Source organism: Oreochromis aureus, linkage group 17 (assembly GCF_013358895.1).
Source record: "Oreochromis aureus strain Israel breed Guangdong linkage group 17, ZZ_aureus, whole genome shotgun sequence".
Taxonomy (NCBI): Eukaryota; Metazoa; Chordata; class Actinopteri; order Cichliformes; family Cichlidae; genus Oreochromis; species Oreochromis aureus.
Window position 1 is genome coordinate 5,146,693 of NC_052958.1, and position 21,988 is coordinate 5,168,680.

Consider the following 21,988-nt stretch of genomic DNA (forward strand, 5'->3'; position numbering starts at 1 on the left):
AACATTCACTTATTAAAGCACGTACACTTTGACTCTGTGTGTGTGTGTCGATGCTTCTTTGTGCTCTCAGTATTACACACACACATGCTCCAAGTAAATGTGGTGTGCAGTATACCATGTGAGTTTACTGTATGAACAGCACCTGTAACAGCTGCAAGAGTCTGCTGGGTTTCAGGTTTCTTCTTCTACTTCTTCGTCTCCCAGCTTTGTTGTTTTTTACTGTGTTTATTTCTCCGTCCACTGAAATCTAAAGAGATGCTGATAAGACGTTAATCAGAGTAGCTGCAGGTCAAGAACCTTCTGTTTCACCCTTTAAAGCCTTTTCTCCAGCACGGCTCCCACGCTTGCTCATGTTTACATTGTTTAATCATTAGTTTCTTTTTTTATCTCACTTTATCTAAAGTGCTCGAGGGAAGAAAGCGGAACATTTCTACTTCTCCTTCCTTGTTTTTTAAATTTATGTTTTATTTTTGATCAAATCTGGATGCGATCAACTGTAGATTTTATAAAGGTCCAGATCTAAAAATCTGTGTGTATGTGGATCATTTAAACCTAGGTGTGTTTAGCTTCTTCTAACACTGTGCTAACACTTTCTGTAGCAGGGATGTCAAACTCATTTCTCATCGTGGAACCACATAGAGCCCACTTTGATCTTAAGTGGGCCGGACCAGTGAAACTTCCCCTTGTATCAATGTAACGATCTTTAATTACACATTTGATCTCTGAAATATCTCACTATAAGAAAAAGAAGTGCAGTATAATCAGTGAAAAAACACCTGCTATTTAATTGTTTCTCTATTCCTTAATTACATTGGTGTGGAATGAATGGCCATGGTGGAAGTCTTTCTCAGTAAGAAAAGTTGTAAAATATAGTTAAAAGCCCCAAATTTATCTCTTCCTTCATATTTTCCAAATTTGTCCAGTGGGCCGGATTGGAGTTTTCGCCTGGCCGATTCTGGCCCCCATGCCTTATGTTTGACAACCCTGTTCTACAGCTTAGAAAGCCACATGTTGCTTTTATTTTCCTCTGGAGTCCAGTGGTGCAAGTCCCCTAATCACAAATGGCCCACAGGGGACATTTTTGTGCATATTTCACAGCGGGGTTAAGCAGTAAAGGTCCTCGTTATTATCAGGGTCAAATCTGGCACGAGCCTGTTAAGCACATACTTTGTGTCTTAACTCCTTCATCTAAGTGGTGCTATGAAGCAGGTTTCCCAAAGTGCAGCGTCTCACCACGGGCTGCCGACATGTCCGCTCAGGAGGAACAGTTCAGCTTACGTAACTTACTACTGACGTTGACATTTGAAGATTTTCAGCGAGAAAGCATCCCGCTCAGCCAGCAAGAGGTTCATATTTGGAGTTTGTGGGGTGTCACCTGCCTACAGTGAGCTTAGTGAGCCTGGGTTTTGTTCAGACGGTGAGGAACAAAAGCAGGACCCACGATTTCAGTCACTAATTTTCCTCTTGGTCTTACATTTTTGTGATTCGAATTTTAGACTCAGCTCAAGCTGTTTGAGCCAAACCACCTAATGATTTGGGAGGGGAGAATTGAGTCAGGTGGTAGCATCCACCCGGTCTGTTGTCACCCAGAGGCTGTGCTCAAATTTAGAAACCTGAATGCAACAGCCTTCTTTTAAAGTCAACGAACTGAAGTGACGGTCAGATTTGACGAGATTATTTCTCTGGTTTTCATGGGAAAAGTAGCCACAAACATCAGAACAGTTTGTTGCAGCAGGCTGTGAACATGTTTATTTTGCTGTTAAATTGGCCAGATCCAAGCAGCCAATCAAGGAACTGCTGTCTCCATTTTCTGGCACATGTGCTCGTTTTTCATGTTCGTTTTTCAGACGTGAAAGTTGCTGCTTGTTGTGTGGAGAAAAGAAAGAACTAAAACCTGTTAAGACACGTCCTTGGACTCTGGAGAATTTTTATGTCGTTTTCACTGTTTGTTCATATCGATTCACTCTATGAATCCTAGATGGGCAAAAATGAGAGAATTCATCCATGATGCCTTGCTCAACCATGCCCGATATGCCTGCTAAGGCCTCGTGCTTTCTGTCTGTACTCAGCTGTTTATCTGTCTGTGTCTCTATGTGTATGTGTGCACGACATTTCCACCTAAAGCCTGTACAAATGAGATTACATGTGAAAGAGAAAGAAAACAGCAGCAGTGTCAGACGTGCCATACTTCCTGTTTTTCTTATTGAAAGTGTGAAAGTGTGTTTTGTAGAATCTGTGGAAATGGGGCATTTTGAAGGGAGTGGCCGTGACCCAAAAAAAAAACCCCTCCCTGTGGGTTAGAGTTATGGCTGGACCGGAGCCCACCTGAGCCAAAATAGAAGACACTGCAGCCCTGTGCTGCTCAGTTTTTGCCCGCCTGCCATTTTCTCTTTTGTCTCTTTTCTCTGGACTTCCTCTTTTTTTGTCCTTTGCCATTTTTCCCCCCTCTGTGTTCTTCTTTTGTTTCCTGTATCTGCCCCACCAGTATCTCATTACTCTAAACCGATTAATGTAGCAGAGAATGCACACACATGATCTTTCTCTCTATGCCTCCTCATCTCTTCTATTGCATGAATTTTTCGTCTTAAAATAATGCAGAGTCATACCTAACCATAAAGCCTTCGCTCAGCTTCATTAAATATACTAAACTAGACACGTAAACGCTGATACCACAGTGTCGAGAATAAATACTCGATCCCTGCTTTCAGAGTTTTCAGGGGGTGTTTTGCTCTCCTTCAGTTCCCTGGATGTTTCAGGCGCTTCAGTGTAGTTTCTCTGATTTACTCTGGGATTCCCATCCCTATTGCTAAGTGGTTAGAAAGCCTCTCTTGCTATTGTTCAGCCTGTCAGCCTTATGTAAACTTTATATAAACACAGCGCCACGATCAGATCTCAGAGCTTTAGTGCCGCCGTCTTTATGCACAGCAGAAATATACCATAACCCTGGTAGAGATAGCAGAGTGACATAACTTATGATTCCATCTGCTGTAAGGCACTCAATGCAACACAACGAAATACGAGTGCTTCATTTGTAAAGAATTCGCAATAAATCTCAGCTTTAACCATGAATCTACTTCCTTTTTTTCCCTGGTGGAAACTCTTTTGGATTTAAACTCTGCTCCTGTTCCAAAGCCGCTATTGTTAGGGAAATGCTCCATTGAACTTCGCTCTCAGCTTCGATATTAGAAACTCTAAAGCGATTTTGTGGCCTGATTTTCTAAGCCGAGCCACATTTTCTCAGATCAGCGTTCGTCGGCCACGGGCCTTGATGGAAGAATTAGGCTACTTTGTAATCATTAGGTGTGAGCTAATGCACAATGGGCTTTTTTGTCATCTTAAGCCCGGAGAGGCCTGAGCACCGCCGCTAAAGTCAGCTAGACGTTGTTTGTGTAGCGCTGACCCGCGCTGATCGTGCTGCCGCCCCTGCCAGATTTCTCACGTTGTGTGAAAGAAACAAAGAAAGTAATCGAGCATTAAATGTTTTAACCAAATTCAGTCAGTTGAGGCAATTTACTGTAGCAAAGCACACTCACGCAGGGAATAAGATACAGTGAGTGGGATTTCTCAAATCCCCACTATCATTCTTAAATGCCGATGAATGACCGTGATCTGTGTTTCATTCTGTGTTTCAGCCTAAAATGGTGAGCGTGGGGAACCCTTTTGGACCGTCTGGAGAAAAAGTGGCTATGGTCGCCATCGACGATTGTGACATATCCATGGCGATCCGCTTCGGACAGCAGATCGGGAACTACTCCTGCGCCGCGCAGGGTACCCAGATTGGACAGAAGAAGTAAGAAGGCACCTCTTTCACCCACTTTCTCTTCCTTCTTTTCTCTTTGGACCTCTTCCCACACACATTCACTCAAACTAGTCAGACTAATGAGGGAATGTGTTGCACCTCGGGGGCTACGCCAAATCGCCTTCATTACAGCAGATTACACAACTCACATTCTGCCATCCTCTCCCGCTTTTATCTCCTAATCTCCGTGCTCATCCGTGTGGCCTCTCTGCTGTCAGACAACCAAAAGCTCATCTCAGCGCAGGCTTTACAGGATTAACTGTGTGTTTATTACACACTCATCAATTTTTATTTTTACAGTGCCTTTTTTTTTTTTGAGTCTTTTGGAAAGCTTGCATGCTGAGGCCCATTTAGTTTGTAGAGGGTGGGGACTGAAAGGGAGAGAGAGAGAAAGCTTCAAAGGGGAGCTAATGAGCTTACATACTTTCAGGAACTTGTTGCACAGGTCACAGACGCTGAGAGGCGTTTTGAGGATGCTTTAATTTGATCACGCTGGAATAATTAGACCGCTGCGTCTTATGTGGTGGAAAGTGGCGAGAGACAGAGAGGTTTCACTTTCGAAGCAGAATCCAGATTGTGACTGAAGCTGCAGAGTGAGGCCTGTTGAGGCAGAAAAAACATGACTCGTCTGACACAACTGTAGAGTGCTGGGTGGGATTTCCCAACAATATTTCTTACTGTGAATTTCAGGAGTATCTGGGAAAAAAAAACCCCAAGAAATGTATGAAAAAGAAACCTTTGGGATTTAAAGACTGTTTATTTTTAAGGCTAGTTTAATATATCCTACAAGTCTGTATTGGCACTTTGGAGTCTCTGTACTGGATATCTGTTCACAAATATCCGCAACAGAGATTTCTTCAATACTTAATTAATACATAATCAAAACCCATTAACTCTACTGCTATATATTTATATTAATATTCATACAAATGAATTCTGGGTCATACCTGTAAGTTGAACTTCAGGCTTTTGAGTGTCTGACACTGTGGTTTTTGCATTCTGGTGTATTTAAATAAAAGAAAAACCCAGAAAATCTGAATTTTCTGGATAACTGTTAAGACGTCACCCTAGAGCACTGAAGTTTATGGCTGAACGTTAGTCTAAAGATTTCTGCTGATTTGCTGAATGTCTAGAAGATTCATGGTTTGAGGCCTTCATGTTCCCAACCAGGCGATGTTATTTAGATCAGCAGTTCCCAACCATTTTTGTGCCACGGACCGGTTTAATGTCAGACCAGCCTTTAAGGTGTCGCGGACAAATACAACAAAATAAAATGATACGACCGAGACAAAAACTGTGATATTTTGTAAATATAATAATAAACAAGAATTCACTGTGTAATTGTGTAACTTTATTAGCAGCGTCCTCCTGAAATGCGCCAACAACATTGAGAGTAACATCCTCCTCTCTGCCCCTTAATGCTCTCTGGTCGTTATGATAACGCGTAAATATTTCTTTCAAAATAAGACACACAACTACAACACGGGAAAAGACGCAGAGAAACCGAGTTAACGATAAAAACCCTGAAAACCATAAATTTCACACCTGAGCCTCAACTCTCGCGGCCCGGTACCAAAAGACTCATAACCTTTAACCAGAAATACCGATCATAGTGAAGGTTAATGAGGGAGCAGCTAAAACACCAAAGCCAAAACTACTCTCTTTAACTCCATTTATTAGAAGTAGGTGGAAAAGATCATGATGGGCCCACTTTGAGGATTTTGCAGTTTTGATCTGTCTCATTCATGTTCTGTCTGCATTTTCTTGCAGGTCACTGGACTTGACAGGGCCGCTGTTACTGGGTGGGGTTCCCAACCTGCCAGAGGACTTCCCAGTCAGGAACAGGAACTTTGTGGGCTGCATGAGAAACTTGCGCATCGACAGCAAGCCCATCGACATGGGCAGCTTCATTGCTAACAATGGCACCACAGAAGGTTAAGATGTTCCCTCTGCAGCGTTTCTATCCTTGCTCATTTCTGGAACCGACTTTTAAAGCTGTCATGAAAAACAAAGCTTAAATTTCCCCTGTTTTTATTTACTTTTATATGCTCAGGATGTCCAGCAAAGAAAGACTTTTGCACAAATGGTGTGTGTCAAAACGGAGGCACGTGCGTCAGCAAGTGGAACACTTACATCTGTGACTGCCCTACTGGTTACGGTGGCAAGAACTGTGAGCAAGGTAAGAAATGTGTGTGGGTGATTTGGTTAGTTTTATAGCAAAAGTGGACAGTGTGTTTTGGGATTTTGGGAATCCAGTGTAAAATAAATCCATTGTGCTTCCTTATGAGTTTGCAAGATCATTCAAAGGTTCATTGTATTATTGCATTCATAGACAAACGTGTTTCTGGGCAAAGGTGCAAGTGTCCGCTTGCTCATCTGTGTGTGTGTGTGTGTGTACATTTGTTTACCTATTTCCAGGAAATGGTGTGTGTTTGGGGGATCACATGGGATAAGCAGCAGTTTCTTTGACTCAGCGTGACTCACGCAGCCTCTGTTCACCAGAATCACTCACCGCAGTTTTGGGACAAAAGATCAAACTTTGGCTCTGAGTCACTTATCAAAACCCAGACTCACAGATTGAAATGAAAGATAAACACACATTCACCTGGGGCTGTGAAAATTTCAATCTTGCATTCTCTTACTGATTAATCTGGCATGGTGACATGTAGCGGTAGGTTCTCAGTTTAAAAAGTCCAATGAGAGCTGTGGTGGAATTAATGATTAGCCAATCAGCACCAGGGGCGGGACTAAAGATGTTGCTAAACACTGTCAAGCTGAACACTTCCAACAGGGAAAACTGGATTGAGGTTTTTTTTGGAAGCCTCTCGAAGTTCGCTACACTCTAAATTTGCGTGTTCACGAGACTGAGGCATTGAACACTGGTCACTAGTAGCTAATTAGGACTCATCCTTGGAAATTAATTAGAGTAAACACACAGTGTCAGACTGAAGATGGAAATAAAGTGTAACAGATTTCTGTGTGATATCAGCTCTACTGATCTTTGTTGCCACCTCAGCCCACGTGTGACTAGCGGCTTATGTTATAATGGAAAAGGTACATGTAAATAGATGGGTAATCAGAGTACACAGATAACAATATTGAAAGGTAAAGTGTAAGGTAATGGTTTTGTTAAGGGTATCTTGATATCCATATCTCTATCTGCCAACAGCTATTATTATTTATGCTCCATAACCCCTCTCGTGTTCTTATATAAAAAGTTGAATCTTTGAATCCTTGCTTCAGGGCGAGTTCCAAACAATGTGTAAAGGTGTGAATACCTCTCCTCGCCCTCTCGTCTGTGAGGTAGCCGCCCAGTCAGTGCCAGGCCCAAGTATCCTGTATCTGAACTGGGCCGGGATCACAGCAAGCCGGGAAGAGGTTTTGGCTGCTTGGCTGCTTGTTGACACATTTGGTTTGAGGCTTCACACACTTCGCTGCCACATGAGAAACGAGAGATTTTGTTGTTGTGGAGCCAAAATCGTCAAGACTAGACTGTCACAGAGAGGCAGAATCTCCCTGGTAGTCACCCACTTGGCTTGGTTTTGTTTGCTTCTGATACCAACTACTGGACTTTGTTGTTTTTGTGTGTGTGTATTTTTTAAGAAACTTAACCCGTCCCTAGACCTGGTTCAATTGCATTAATGTGTATTCGCGTTCCACAGACTGTATGTAAAAGATGGAGGTAGCAATTTCAATGACTTCTGCAGCCAGAGGTGATCATATTTGGATTACAAGATGGAGTGCTGCTTGGTGAGCAAGCTGCATTCATGTACCAGGGCTCGCAAAATTTCAAAATCTCTGGTAGCCCTTCGGGCAGGCACTCTTCAGTTTCTGGTAGCCCAAAATAAATTTAAGTAGCCTGAATAAAAAAGAGAGCAATTTTTTAATGTTCTGTTTCCTTTACAATATTATACATTAAAGTATAATATTGTAACGGAAACAAAAATTTATCAGAAAATTGTTAAAATACAAATCACAACAACTGTATAAAAATCACAGTCATCAACTCAAATACTTGTTTCTAATTGAACAGAAATTTCTATGAACTTGCAAGAACTGTGTAGAACATGAATCAGTCTGTGTCAGATCCTGAATCTGAAATTTCCACTGAAGTCAAGGGTAAGAGGTAAGGGGAACCAAGATCGAGGCCATTTGCTTTTTGAAGTTTGCAAAAACTGCTAAATTTGGCCAATGGTGGTTCACTCTTTGCAACATAGTACGCTTTTGAAAGATTTTTCAGGACTTCTGCTTCTGCTTGGTTTATTTTTTGCAATTGCTGTTTGTTCTGGGAAAGATATTGCAGACTGGGCAATAATGCATTTCTTGCATTTCTCATGGGTTCTGATGGGGTCTTTCTTAAAATTACTGGTCCCAGTTACAAAGGCGCTTGTCGACTCAAATGAAATGAAACTCACGACACACCCGGCAGAACATTATGTTATTTAGCTCGTCATATTCCAGCCACATAAATTCTTTTGTCCATGAAACCAAAAAAGCTGAGCTTTCTTTTTGCCTCATAGTCTGATTTGTCATAACTTTTCCGTTTTGTGGTAGGCTTTTATTTGGCTGTGCCTTCTTCACCCTGACCTGTCTTATTTGGCTCAGCAGAACTAAAATTCCAGCGTAAATCCTGCTGCTTTTACACACGTACTTACATAACGGTCAGCGATTCTCTGCGCAATCAACCTCTCACGTGTTTAAGCTTGCTGCGGGAGATTTCACTTGTCACGTTTGAATAGTAGCTAATGAGTGATAAGATGATGTCAGAGGAATTGGTGCGCAATTAATCGTCACTCACCAATCAGTGCTGCCGCTCTCTACACACAGTTCGCACGATCGCAAAGTGAAAGTGAAAGCAAAAAACAAGCACAAATTCAAACGCGATTTCAATATGTCACATAATGACAGTGGCTCATCGATGCCAATAACATAATTACTCAGCTACATTTGCGAAAGAAAATGCAAAATCATTGACACATTTTTTCTTCCTATGATAGCCCGACGGGCAGGGCTGAGATGGATTTTGGTAGCCCGACTGGAAAAATCGCTAGCCCCGGGACGTCGGGGTAGCGATTTTGCGAGCCCTGTGTACCCTACTGGTGCAATGCACAGACAGAAAATGCCTCAGATACATAGATAGATGTTTTTTGTTCTAAAAGGCTGATGGGGTATTATCGTTTGAGAATGCAATAACTGGAGAACGAGGTGTCATAGGAGCTTCAAATTGATACCGTAGGTGCATCTACTAAAAATCTCTGACAAGGTCAAATCTCAGTGACCCCAACCTAAAGGTCAGAGTAAGTTTTCTGAAAATCTCGCAAATGCAATAAGTAGAGAAGGCGATGCAGGTGTCTACTAGGAGGCTGACGGGTACCGCTGTGGTTGCCATTTTCATTTTTCCTATTTCTGTTTTTCCTATTTCCGTTTTCGTTTTTCCTATTTCCGTTGTGTTTTGTGAGCTTTTGCAGTGTTTTTCTTATTGCTGGTGTTTTCCGTTTGGCCTCTCAGGGCCACCGTATTATCCACTAAGAGGGTTTTTTTAGTTTGCGGAGGACTAAACTAAATAGTTTCCAGCTACCATGAACGTCTCGTAATTACAGCTTTTGTGTGGGTGTATCTGTGAATGCTTCAGTTGAAGTATGTAGCCCGGGGACCAGAGAACATGCTATAGCTGAGGATTACACAGGTGGAAACACTGTGTGCCCTACTGAGATCGACCCTCAGGAGAGCAGACAGCTCGAGGACATTGTTTGCTTAGTCAGCATCAAATTAGAGCTTAGAAAAAAACTCACGTCTGTAGGAGTTTAATTAGACTTTCAGAATCCCTTTTTAACTATGCTCGTGAAAGAATTTTTGGAAAGTAATCCTTTATTTTCCAGAATAAAGTAGTAATTATATCACATGCTGGAACATAAATGCTGAAAGAAAATAAGAAAAAAAGGTGTAGAAATAAAAAGAACCAAAAAAACGAGAGAAAAGTCATTGCTACTATTTACCTATTGTTGCTATGTACAGCCACAGAAAATGTTTTCCTATGCTTAATGCTGCGTTGATTCATATGTAGTTCCTACAGTTCTCATCTGACGTTTAAACACATTTATCTCAAACACTAATGAGTTTGTGCATACGACCTGATTCTCGTCCCTCCCAGTGATGCCATCCCCTCAGTTCTTTGACGGAGAGGCACTGGTGTCTTGGAGCACCCCGGACATCACCGTCGCTGTTCCCTGGTATATTGGCCTAATGTTCCGCACCCGGCGTCCTGCTGGCACCCTGATGCAGGTCAATGCTGGGCCTTCCTCTACCATCAACCTCATGGTAAGCATTGTCAGGAAAACTGTCACCCTCAGCAGTTTGCAATTTAAGCTTGTATACAGGTTCTAGTCTAACTCTAAAATGAGTGGGAAGTTCTCAGTTTCTGCACCCCCCTCTTTCCAGGTGAGTGAGCAGCGGGTCCGTATGGAAGTGTTGCTGAGGCACCAGTTGGTGGCATCGCTGAGCTTTCCTCAAGTGCGTGTCAATGACGGGGAGTGGCACCACTTGCTGATTGAACTGAAAAGCATCAAAGATGGCAAGGAAATCAAATACATGGCAGCTGTCTCTCTGGACTACGGCATGTATGAGGTACAGGGCGTCTTACTTTATAGATGATAAAGGTAGTCAGGAAAGGCTGTATTATTTTTAATTATTGTCTTATTTTTAAGCAGAAGTCAGTCGAGATCGGCAATGACCTCCCAGGCCTCAAGCTGCAAACTCTTCATGTTGGGGGTTTGCCCGGGGAGAGAAACGATGTCATCAAAGGATTTGTTGGCTGCATACAGGTGGGTGGGCATGCGCTTTGAATGTTGCATTTTATTTCTTCTACAACCTATTTTCTGATTGTCCCCTTCATGAATGTGCGCTCTCCATTAGGGTGTGCGTATGGGTGAGACATCCAACAACGTGGCCAATGTGAACATGGCTCAGGGCCTGAAGATCCGTGTGGAAAACGGCTGTGATCTGGCTGACCCGTGCGACTCCAACATCTGCCCAGAGAATAGCCAGTGCATTGACGACTGGAGCACACACACCTGTGCTTGCGACCCAGGTAAGATGCACAAGCAAAAAAAAACATACGTAAGTTGGTTGAGAGAGCTCAACACGTTGCCTCTTAAGAAAGGTGTGTGAATGTAAATGTCTATATTTCACTCCTTTAGACTTGAGTTGAGTTCTTGTTTGTCTGCCTTTCCTGCAGGCTACTTTGGAAAAGAGTGCGTGGACGCTTGTAAGCTCAACCCCTGTGAGCACGTTTCCACGTGCGTCCGCAAACCAAGCTCCTCCCACGGCTACACCTGCGAATGTGGACAAAATTACTACGGCCAGTACTGTGAAAACAAGTAAGGTTTCTTTCTGAGGGCAGGCAGGGAGAAGGGTTTTCTTGTACAACACCACATGTACAACTTGTATAACGCCACTGGAGTAATGCAGTGATATTTAAATGGTTGCTTTGAAGATAGGCCCCAGGTCTGATACTTTCATTGACTCTAGTGAATTGAGATGGTAATAAAATGTTAATAACATGGAATCAATTTGCTAGCAGACTGAAAGCAGACCTGTGTGCGAGACACAATATCCAGATGTTATAAACAAACCAGACTAAAAATGGATATTGCCTCCCACAAAGACAAAGCTCATTAATCCTCTTTGGTTCACTGAGGTTTCTTTCTCTTTCTGTATTGTTGCCGGTCCTTCAGGGCAGTTTTATTAGTCAGTAATCCGAGCCTGACAGTGTGTGTATGGGTGCCTGAGAGTAAGAGAGGGACAGATCAGCCATTTATTTGGGAATTAGTCGAGCAGTGGTGTAAGCATTTCTGTAAAGTAGCCAGCCCCGATCGAGAATCACTCATTTCCCTGTGAACCCTGTCCCCTATGACACGCATCACTTCCTGTCTTAAGCAGGATGTGGGATTCCCCCTGAATGCTTGACTGCTCCTCCACAGGTGTTTAGTCTTTGCTTCCCTCATCCTGCCGCTCGTCCCCTGTCGGATCGCATTGCACCAGCAGAGATTGCATCTCGAGGAAGAAAAAGAAAGTCCGTGTGTGTCTGAGTGACTGGCTTAAAAGTGTAGAGGAAGTTTACTGTAGATTTGTTTATTTGGTGATAAACTGAAGAGATAATCGACTGTTCGCTGGATTGTAGGCGCTGATACCGAGTCAGCAGCATGTCACAACCAGATCACGCAGTGCATGGCTTTTTAGAAAAGCTACTTTCAGCCACTCCCTGGTCACAAGGGGTCACCATAGCAGGTAGATTTACAGGAGATGCAAACCCAAAGGGGATTTGTGTCTCCAACTGGAATCAAACTGGTGCTAGATCTTGACCAGGCAAAACCCAGGTCTGGAGCTGGCTCACTGTTTAAAAACTCAGAGTCTCTGATCCTATGAGTACTCTCCAGTAGCTTGGATGGAGCCGGTCCTACTACTGCTAAACGAATGGTTGCCAGGGGTACCCTCTGGTTAAGCTCCGCCCCTCACCCTTTGAGTAATGTTACAATAATTCACAGGTTTTTGCCTTTAGTGTTTCATAAGGGTTAAAAAGGGGATGTCCACAATTTAGACTTTTTGACTACAGTATATTTTATTAAAGTTTAGCCGAAGCAAAGCAAAAGTCAAATCAAATAATAATAATGATCACATAATCAAATCACTTGAATTATACTTATCAAGTTAACCTGCTATGAGCTAATGCTGATCTTGAGAGGAAAGAGGTTGAGGAGAGAAGGGCACGCCTTGGCCACGGCACCCTTATCTCTGTTCCGTGTAGATAGGGGGATGAAGCTATTCCGCAAACACAGCAAACTTGATTTTTTTCTTTTCGTACCTGCCGATGACATCTTCTACTTGTTTTGATAAATAAAATCACTTTTGCATTGTAATTGTACTTTGCAGTTTGCGTTTGATTTTGACATCTCCTGTTGTCTTTAATGGCAGAGTGGAAGAGAAATGTCACGAGGGTTGGTGGGGCAGTCCCATGTGTGGACCGTGTAACTGTGACACAAGCAGAGGATTTCATAAAAACTGCAACAAGACCACCGGGGAGTGCCGCTGCAAGGTAAATACGTACATAATAAGAGAGATTTTACAAATATTACGGTGTTTCTTCTTGAAGGAGGTTTTTAGTTCATATTAGCAGCAAATTCATGTAAAATTCAAAGTCTCAAAATCTCCTTCCTGCTCAGTGATGTGTGTCTTTTCTCCCAAACTTCCTGCAGGATAATCACTATCGTCCAGAGGGAGAGGACGCTTGTTACCCCTGCGACTGTTTCCCTATGGGCTCTGAGTCTCGAACCTGCGACCCCGTCACTGGACAGTGTCCCTGCAAGGGAGGAGTTATCGGTCGCCAGTGCAACCAGTGCGATAATCCCTTCGCTGAAGTCACTCCCACTGGATGCGAAGGTATGTGAAAGAAATATTTGAGAAGGTAGCAATATCATTGATTAATTAGCTTTTATAAAAGAGTACACTTCAACTTCTGTGAATAAGGATTAAAAATTAATAATTCAGGATACAATATAGATAGACATTTATTGAGTCCCATAGAAGCCCATGAATAATTAACTGTGTATGAAAAGGGACGCCATGAAGGTCAGATCAGAATAACTAAAGGTGACAGTAATAAAAGGTCGTTTCAAAAGTCGTGTGCATTCTAACTCTAGCTGTTCTCGGTTCACAAACTGGGTCCGGATCCTTCAACAAAGCGTCAAAAAGAGACAAATGGTGTCGCTCACATCTGCTGGTGCTGTAGTCAAGCTAACTTTGCATCTTTGTCACCACCCAGTCAAGCAGAAGAGGCAAGTCTGGCTCAGTGGCTAACTTGGCTCCGGGACTGCACACACACAATACAGTAGAGATGAACAGAAGACAAAGCCACAGAGTCCCCCACCAGAAAATGAATGTCAGTGTGCTTACTGTTTGACCTAATAGGAAGCCTTTTGGAGGCTGAGAACGTGCTTGGACTTTTAAAGGACATGAAACCCTAATCTATTGTCCGAGTATTGTTGTTTAGCCAAAATGTTGGAGTGGATTTAGTGCGTTTTTTCAGATTCATATCACTCACTAAGATGTAGCTACCTTTGATAGACCTCATGCCTGCATGTCTGTTCTGGACTAAACACAGTTTCACAGTTAATGTGGTTTCAAAGAAATGACCTTCAACCAGTCCCTGTTTTAATTATTCTTATTGTATTGAATGGAGAAGCTTGGAATAAGCACACTGGCTAAGTTATGTATCATAGCTTGTGCAAGCTTGCAGGTCCAAATCTGGTTTGTCCTGGCTGTCAAATACGCTGACATGAATTATGTCTTGCAGCTTGTGCAACAGCTCTGCAGGATTAATTTGGTTGAATTTCTGTGTGTTTTTCTGTCTGGCTGTTTTATAAGGTCGTTAAAACGGATCAGCCGGGTCGCATTTAAAAGTGGAAAAATGGCGGACGTTTGCCTTTTAAATAGATGCTTTTTTTGTTTTATTTTGTTTTTTAGCTGATTGAACCTCAGTTTGTCATTTGTTTTTAGCAGGCCCAGTTTAAGCATCATGCCACGTGCAATGCAAAAAGTAATTACTGTGTTTTAAGACTGTTTTTAAGCCTTACCCTCCTGTCCACAGTGGTGTATGAGGGCTGCCCAAAGGCCTTTGATTCTGGCATCTGGTGGCCCAAGACAAAATTTGGACGCCCTGCTGCTATGAAATGTCCCGAAGGATCTTTTGGTGAGTACTTTTAACAGCACACTCTCTCTTTTACTCTCCAAGGCTTAACAACACAGCAATAAAGCACCCTGATTGGTTCATGAATCCAGAGGAGCTTTTTAACCAGCCAATCATGTAGAGGTTTGTGTGTAAAGGTACGTCAGGTACATTAAGAGCTGGCGGCGATACCATTCCTCTTGCTCACTTTGTGTATGAGAAAGGTGAGCTCAAGAGTGGAGGTCACTGGCCTGTCCCAGTAAAACGTTGCCTCTTTCCTGGTTACTCCCTTGGTAACTGCAGTCACCATGGTGCCCTTTTTGTTGTCTCCCAGCACTCAATAGGGAATTTATTTGTGAGCATTGCTCGGTGCCCTCCTTTAGCTCCAAGTGGCAGGCATTTCTCCCTTTACAACGGTCAGACTTTCCCAAACACCACCTGACTGTAAAAACTTGGTGTAGTTTTACATTTAAGCACATCTTCAGAACAGTTCTGATCACGATCTGATTTGAGTTTTTTGTTGTGCACGATGTGCCTTTTTAAAAATTTGTATCCTTACTATACTACTGTTAGTACTTACTACTACTTACTAGCCCAGTCAAATCTTTCTTAACTGACAAAATCTAAAAATAACAAAGAAATAAATTTCTGAAAATTTGCTGTTTAAAAATGAATGTTATAATTAGTTGTGAACATTAATGTGTTTTAAATTATTTAAAATATATAAAGTGTGACATTTTAAATGTATATTTTCTGTATAATTTTCCCATTGTGTTGCTATGTTTGTTTTCCCCATTTTTTTTAAAATTTCATTTTATTTTAACATGTTGTAACATTTTATTTATTCTTCATATAAGTGAGGAGGCTGTCATTCAAAGTCTATTGTGAAGTCAGTTTGTCCCTGTTGTCTGATTGGTTACTATGACAAATAGTTGTTTCCAGCTAATCTATTAAAAGATACAAACAAATTAAAATTAGAAACAAATATTGAATAATTAAATACAAAATGAAAAAAACAAGACAGGACTATATAATTATATAACTATATATCATGAAAATAGTTTTTTATGCAACATTTTATACATTCAATAATGTCTATGACTTTTTAATATTACCTTTGATGCATTTACTGGTTCATATCTAATTTCATGTGAAACAAAAGTATTTTAAGATAATAAAACTGTTTGAGGCAACAATAAAAGGTTGTTAAGTAGTTAAGATAATAAATAAATTATTTAAAAACATACATAGACAAACACGTAATAAAACATAAATCTCTAAAGTATGCGAGAAAATATGTGATCATAGTAAAACAGTCAAATGTTCTGACATCATAGCACTTACATTTTTTGGACCTTTTTGCAAATTTATACCTCAATGCAAAATCTGTAATTATGTAACTGGACACATGTAAAATTTTAATGCTATAGAATTTCCTCACAGTGTTTTCTTCTCTCTTCATGTCTTGGAAACAGTTGTGAGGAAAATGATTTCCGTGTCCTCTGTTTTTTATGTTATTTGTTCTTTTCCAGGCACTGCCATCCGCCACTGCAGTGATGAGAAGGGCTGGCTGGCACCTGAGCTCTTCAACTGCACCACCGTCGCCTTCACACATCTGAAAAAACTGGTGAATAAAAGACAGAAATGAGCATGAAAGCAGACAGAGGCTTTTATCAGACTGAACCTGTGACGTTTCGTCAAACCCGAGGAGCTTTTCCCTACCTTGACCTGCCCGTTCTCCCTCTCTTTGCATCCTCCACTCTCTTCTTCTAGAATGACGATCTCCGCCGCAACAGTTCAAGGATGGACAGCGAACGCTCCAAGACCATTGTGCGTTTGCTTCAAAGCGCCACCAACAACACGTCACATTACTACGGCAATGACGTGAAGATGGCCGCCCAGCTTCTGAATTATGTTCTGCAGTACGAAAGCCGCCAGGCCGGGTTTGATCTCACCGCCATGAAGGATGCAGAGTTTAATGAGGTAGCCTTATGCACTTAATTATTATAAAAATACATATGATGTGAGCACTGGGAACATTGGTGGCATGCTGCCCTCCACTGGTTGATGCTCACTGGGTGAACAACTTTATCCATTGCTGCTTTTATTTGTATATATAAATTCCTTTTCCAATCGTAACTTGGCAATTTGTGTTTTTTCCAGAACTTGGTGCGAGCAGGTAGCGCCATACTGGATCCCAACACCAAGGACCACTGGGACCAAATCCAAAGGACAGAGAGCGGGACCGCACATTTGCTCCGCAACTTTGAGGACTACGCGAGCACGCTGGCACAGAATGTCCGGAAAACCTACCTGAAGCCCTTCACCATCGTCACTGAAAACATGAGTGAGTCTCCAAACTATAATTGAATTGTGCTTCAGCTGCAGGAAAACAAAAATGATAACACAAGTCTTTACTGTGTCTCCTCCTGTTTATTTCAGTTCTAACCGTGGACTACTTGGATGTGTTGAACCCAGAGAGGGCAACATTTCCTCGCTTCCGGGAAATCCAGGAGGCCTACCCCAAAGAGCTCGGGTCTTCTGTCCGCTTCCCACAGTTCAATATCGGTGCTCAGAGAAACAAAGGTGGGAACGATGCCTCAATCAGACCTCAATCAAATTTTTTTCTGCTTTTAAAGCTTCATCTTCTTTCTTTCTGACATCAGCAGAGCCCACTCCTGCCCCTCCAGCTCACACAGAAGCTGTCCTAGAGGAGGGGCACACAGTTTCAGATAGGAAACGCCGCCATCTCGAGCCACCTGCCCCTCTGCCTGTTGCTGTGGTGATAGTGTACAAGTCGCTGGGAAAGCTCCTTCCAGAAAGATACGACGCAGACCGCAGGAGTCTGAGGTAAACTATGGCTGAACTCTGTGAAAGCCATCTACTGCTATTGTGCTTAACTTCTTGCTCAGAACTAACAAGTGGTGAACACCAGAAGGTGCAGAGAAAACTTTATGCGAATGTTAGTGTACAATGTGTATTTCCAGAGTCCCCAACCGTCCGGTGATCAACACAGCCATCGTGAGCGCCACGATCCACAGTGAAGGTGAGCCTCTTCCTACCGTCCTGGACCCCCCTGTCATCTTGGAGTACACCCTGCTGGAGACAGAGGAGCGAACCAAACCCGTCTGCGTGTTCTGGGACCACTCAGTCGGGTGAGTTAAATTTGAAATACATTGTAGTTAAATGCATTGTTTTCACACGGCTTTAAGTGTATACATTACTGGTCTCTCCTGTGCTTGTGTTCGTGTTTAGGAGCGGAGGCACAGGCGGCTGGTCCTCTAAAGGCTGCGAGGTGCTCAACAGGAACAACACCCACATTAGCTGTCAGTGTAACCACATGACCAGTTTTGCTGTGTTGATGGACATTTCCAAAAGAGAGGTAGCGCTTAAAACGTATCTCATTTCAGCTTCGTTTTAAAACACCTAGTTGTTGTTACTGATTACCAACTCGCTGTCTTGGAACTGCTCTCCACAGCACGGCGATGTCCTGCCTCTGAAGATCGTCACGTACACCACAGTCTCCGTGTCCCTGTTTCTCCTCCTGATCACCTTCATCCTGCTGTGCCTCTTGCGCAGGCTCCGTACCAACCTCCACGCCATCCACAGGAACCTGGTGGCAGCGCTCTTCTTCTCTGAGCTTGTCTTCCTCCTGGGCATCAACCAGACTGACAATGTGGTAGGTTCATTTTTCTTTTACCTGCAAAATGTTTTTTGTCCTGCACGGTTATTCCCAGCCTTCTTTGTCAGATGTCCTGTAGCTCTGTCTATGAGCTTCCTGTGTCATATGAATATTTCTTCATCAACAACAATTTTTCCTCTAATTTAAGCGAATTATGACAATGATTAGATTCTAGTAGCTCAGCCGGGTTTGTAGTACTTCAGTTTCTTAGAGGTGAACATTTTAGCTAGCAGTGTTTATTAAATATTTGGATAACTAGTTATAATTATCATTTACTGTTGGCTTACTATTGAAAAGTTATTGACTAGCAGCAGTTTTTCAAATTCTTCATTCATTACTAAGCGGTGAGTCCAACAATATAAATGTTGGTGACCGTTAAATTGCGTAAGAACGACGTACTTTGAACATGAAATGTGAATCAAACGCAAACAAAAGACATAACATTGGTGGACGATACATATGAAAATCAAAAGACTTTCGAAAACACATAGATGATATTTCATTGCTGTATGTGTGATGGTGTTTGTGCATACATGTGCTACGATCATGATAGTAACATTATTATTATCGATCACTTTTAGCTAACTTTTAGCTCTTAGCTAGCCATCTAAAACATTGACTTTTAGCTAGCTACACAAACTGTTTGTAGATCACATTCACATTTTGTCACAGTGTATGCATCCTCCTGTTAGCCATCTTTTTTTTAAGCTAGTAAAGTGTTTGTTTGTTGTTATTAAGGTAAAAAGCTGTTATGGGCTAGCTCTGCTTAAGAATTTTGGTAAAAGATGATCTCTGCCACAGAATTCTTGCTGAAGTTGACCTGGATTTTGCATGAATCCATGACTTCAACTAAAACAGTTGAGAATTTAAAAATAAGGTAAATTAATGTGTGCAGTATTCTCAGATTCATATTTTCCTCTTCAGACATATTTGATTTATTCAAGAAATACAAAGATATTAACGTACAAGAATTCAATCTGTCTGGTATTTAGCATTTTTTGGGCAGCTGTTCCATTTAACTGCAGTATGTAATGGTGTGGCTCCATGTAGGCTGGTTTAGTTCCAGCTGTAGATTCAAATCCCCTACGAGGTTGCGTCATGAACGGGATCCAGTGTAACACAACTGAACATGTGGAGCTGTTTGCTGTAGTGACACCTTTTGACAAGATAGCATCTTAAATGAGCATATATTTAATATGAAATAATCTCAAAATACCATTGCTATATAAATTAACAAACATTCCTCTATATTCCTAAGATCACAATCTGCTTTGATCATGGGCTTTTTCTTCTTTCCTGCAGAGCGTCATCTGCATTGCCCTCTGTTACCCACATCTGGAAATCTTTGATCAGTAGCAAACCTTTGAGATTAAGAGTTAATACATATTTGAAAATGTCTTTGTGTAGTGTTTTACAGCATGCTGGACTGCAGGTTCTAGCTTGTGAATGATGCACTGTCAGATTAGAACTGATCTTTTCACTCAGGAGTGTGGCTGCTCCTCTCTACAGCCCATCACAGCAGCTGCACGATCAGTTACAAAGCCAACAAACCATGCGTGTAATTTCTTTACAGATTCCCTTCATAAGTGCAGGATTTGGCAGACAGCATCCCCAAATACACAGCTGCAATTTAACAACTTAAAGGAAGAAACTGCACAACCCACCTTTCTAGGGAATACTGAAGTATTCCCTAGAAAGGTGGGTTGGTTGACACACAGTAGGAATATTTCTAGGATTAGACTCTTGACACTCTGAATCTGGCTCATTTCTCTTTTATTTAGTTAATTGTTGTTTCCATTATGAAAGATCGATAAATAATAAGAAACTACTGGTGGAGAAATTACACCATGATTAAATTCTATATGTTACCATGTGAAGCAAGATAGAGTACACATGCACATGATCTAAAAACCAGACCATGAAGTCATGTGCTGCAAACATGAGTGGTGTGGGCATCTGAGATGCGGGATAAAGAGCATTCTCTCTGGTGTTTACTTTATTAGTGTATCAGAGCTTCCATGAAGCCTACCGTATTTGTTTTTCCTGCAGGCAGCCCTCTAACGCTGGGTTGACAAGAGCATTACAAGACTTAATGGGCCAAGACCTACCTGAGAGTCTTTCTTTATGTGACAGATTAGGTGTTGTGATTGTCGACTAATGACTGTAATAGTCAGGAATGTGCTATTTACCAAACTGCTTTTCAATATAACCTCGTGTAAGTTCATGTTAGTGAGCTGCCATTCCTGGATAAATGTTATGTGAGGATGTAGTCTACCTTAATTGAGTTTAAAGCCTTTGTTAGTCACTGATATGGCTGGTAACTACTCTCAGTTCCATATACATACAGTAAAGGATCAAAAGGCATGGGATATCTTTGAAGTCTGCTGACACACACATACACAAACCTCTGTGGGCCAGTAGTGGAGACGTGCTGTGACTGGTACCTGTCTCTAAAAGCTGGCCTCAGGGTGGTAGGTCCTGGCAAGGGTTTTCCCAAAACAGCTTTAGTTTTTACTTGATAAAAATCTCAAATGTCTGTGGTACAGACAACACCATTAATCTCTTAATTGACAAGTAGAAGAAATGAGGTTTAAAAAGGGAGATATAAGGATACATTTAAAGGTGTACTTTTTTGCCCTTTAGCCAGAGTTAGAGAAGATCATTGCCATACTTATCTCTGTGTGCTGGTTTGTGTAACAACCTGAAACACAGCGATCCTAGCTCAGCCTATAAGTAGCAGCTCAAAAGGACAACTAGCACCTTAAAGCTTAACCCTTGTAAGTACAACATGTTATAGGTGAATGAGTCAGCTTTACGTAGTCTGGTTAAACCAGATGTTTTAACCCAAGGCATCGGGAGATGCACTGTCAGTCCTGTAACTCCATGGAGGGTTGTAACTACCACCCCCAGCTGTCAAACAGATATACATGTGCTTCTGAAGAGTACTTGCAGTGGTAATGAATCGGGGATGAAAGCGAAGCCTGTTCAATAGGCAAAGTCCTGGTGGTTGTGCTTTATTTACGACTATCTCACACCTCATCATTCACATGACAGAAGATGTCAAATCAGCCTCGTATTTCAAGGTTAGGTCCCATAAATGAATCCCACAACGAGTGATTCAGCAGCCCCTTCACATTTCGATAAACCTACTATAAATCTAAAAGAAAAGAATATCTGCAGATGTCAAAATAAACACATGCACACATATGTACTGCTGAGCTTACAGTTGGATTTGACTGACAGAACCAGCTCAAGTATCAGTATTCATCTCTAACTGCCCTTTTCTCAACTGCAGTTACCATAAAGTACAAATGTGCACATGCAACACAGCAAAAGGGAAGCAAGTAAGTTTACAGGCGCCAGATGAGTTGTGGGAGTTTTGTCTTTAGTCTTGTACAAATGTTCTGACTCACCGTGTTTTGACTGGGATGAGGTGGTAAAAGCACATGCTGCGTTATCTTTATGGAGTATTGTTTTGTGGAGTGGAAGCCAAGTCTGCAAGGAGATGCTTAAAAGAGAAAGTTTAATCTCTTTGGGGTTTATTTATTTTTTGCATCTCTTTGATTTGGTAAGCGCTTGCTAGTGTGCGTGCAAAGTTTAGGTGTGTGTAGGTAAACGTGCATCAGAGCAGTGGAATGCTGTCGGTGTGTGCCCAGGGGCATCTCCGGGGATGATTTATAACGCTGTCAAAGTAGTTTCTCCCTCTTCTTCTCTGATCTCCACAGCAATACAAAACATTAGTAAAATACACCCTATCTCAGCATTCACTGACACACACCATTCTTCT

The 21,988-nt window shown here is 41.9% G+C and overlaps 1 protein-coding gene across 7 annotated transcripts in view; it reads left to right on the forward strand.

Moving 5' to 3' along the window:
• Positions 1–21,988, forward strand: part of celsr1a (cadherin EGF LAG seven-pass G-type receptor 1a) — a 97,915-nt gene that overhangs the window by 63,955 nt on the left and 11,972 nt on the right. For 6 of the 7 annotated variants that reach the window (XM_039601143.1, XM_039601146.1, XM_039601141.1 and 3 more), the window contains 19 exons: positions 3,633–3,790; positions 5,570–5,733; positions 5,853–5,978; positions 9,951–10,117; positions 10,238–10,423; positions 10,507–10,620; positions 10,712–10,886; positions 11,034–11,175; positions 12,770–12,890; positions 13,051–13,234; positions 14,442–14,543; positions 16,052–16,146; positions 16,293–16,502; positions 16,683–16,866; positions 16,962–17,105; positions 17,186–17,369; positions 17,507–17,674; positions 17,775–17,901; positions 17,998–18,198. In XM_039601143.1, the coding sequence (XP_039457077.1) occupies positions 3,633–3,790; positions 5,570–5,733; positions 5,853–5,978; positions 9,951–10,117; positions 10,238–10,423; positions 10,507–10,620; positions 10,712–10,886; positions 11,034–11,175; positions 12,770–12,890; positions 13,051–13,234; positions 14,442–14,543; positions 16,052–16,146; positions 16,293–16,502; positions 16,683–16,866; positions 16,962–17,105; positions 17,186–17,369; positions 17,507–17,674; positions 17,775–17,901; positions 17,998–18,198 (2,952 nt within the window). The remainder of the gene's footprint in view (positions 1–3,632; positions 3,791–5,569; positions 5,734–5,852; positions 5,979–9,950; positions 10,118–10,237; positions 10,424–10,506; positions 10,621–10,711; positions 10,887–11,033; positions 11,176–12,769; positions 12,891–13,050; positions 13,235–14,441; positions 14,544–16,051; positions 16,147–16,292; positions 16,503–16,682; positions 16,867–16,961; positions 17,106–17,185; positions 17,370–17,506; positions 17,675–17,774; positions 17,902–17,997; positions 18,199–21,988) is intronic. The other variant, XM_039601142.1, reaches the window with a different exon arrangement.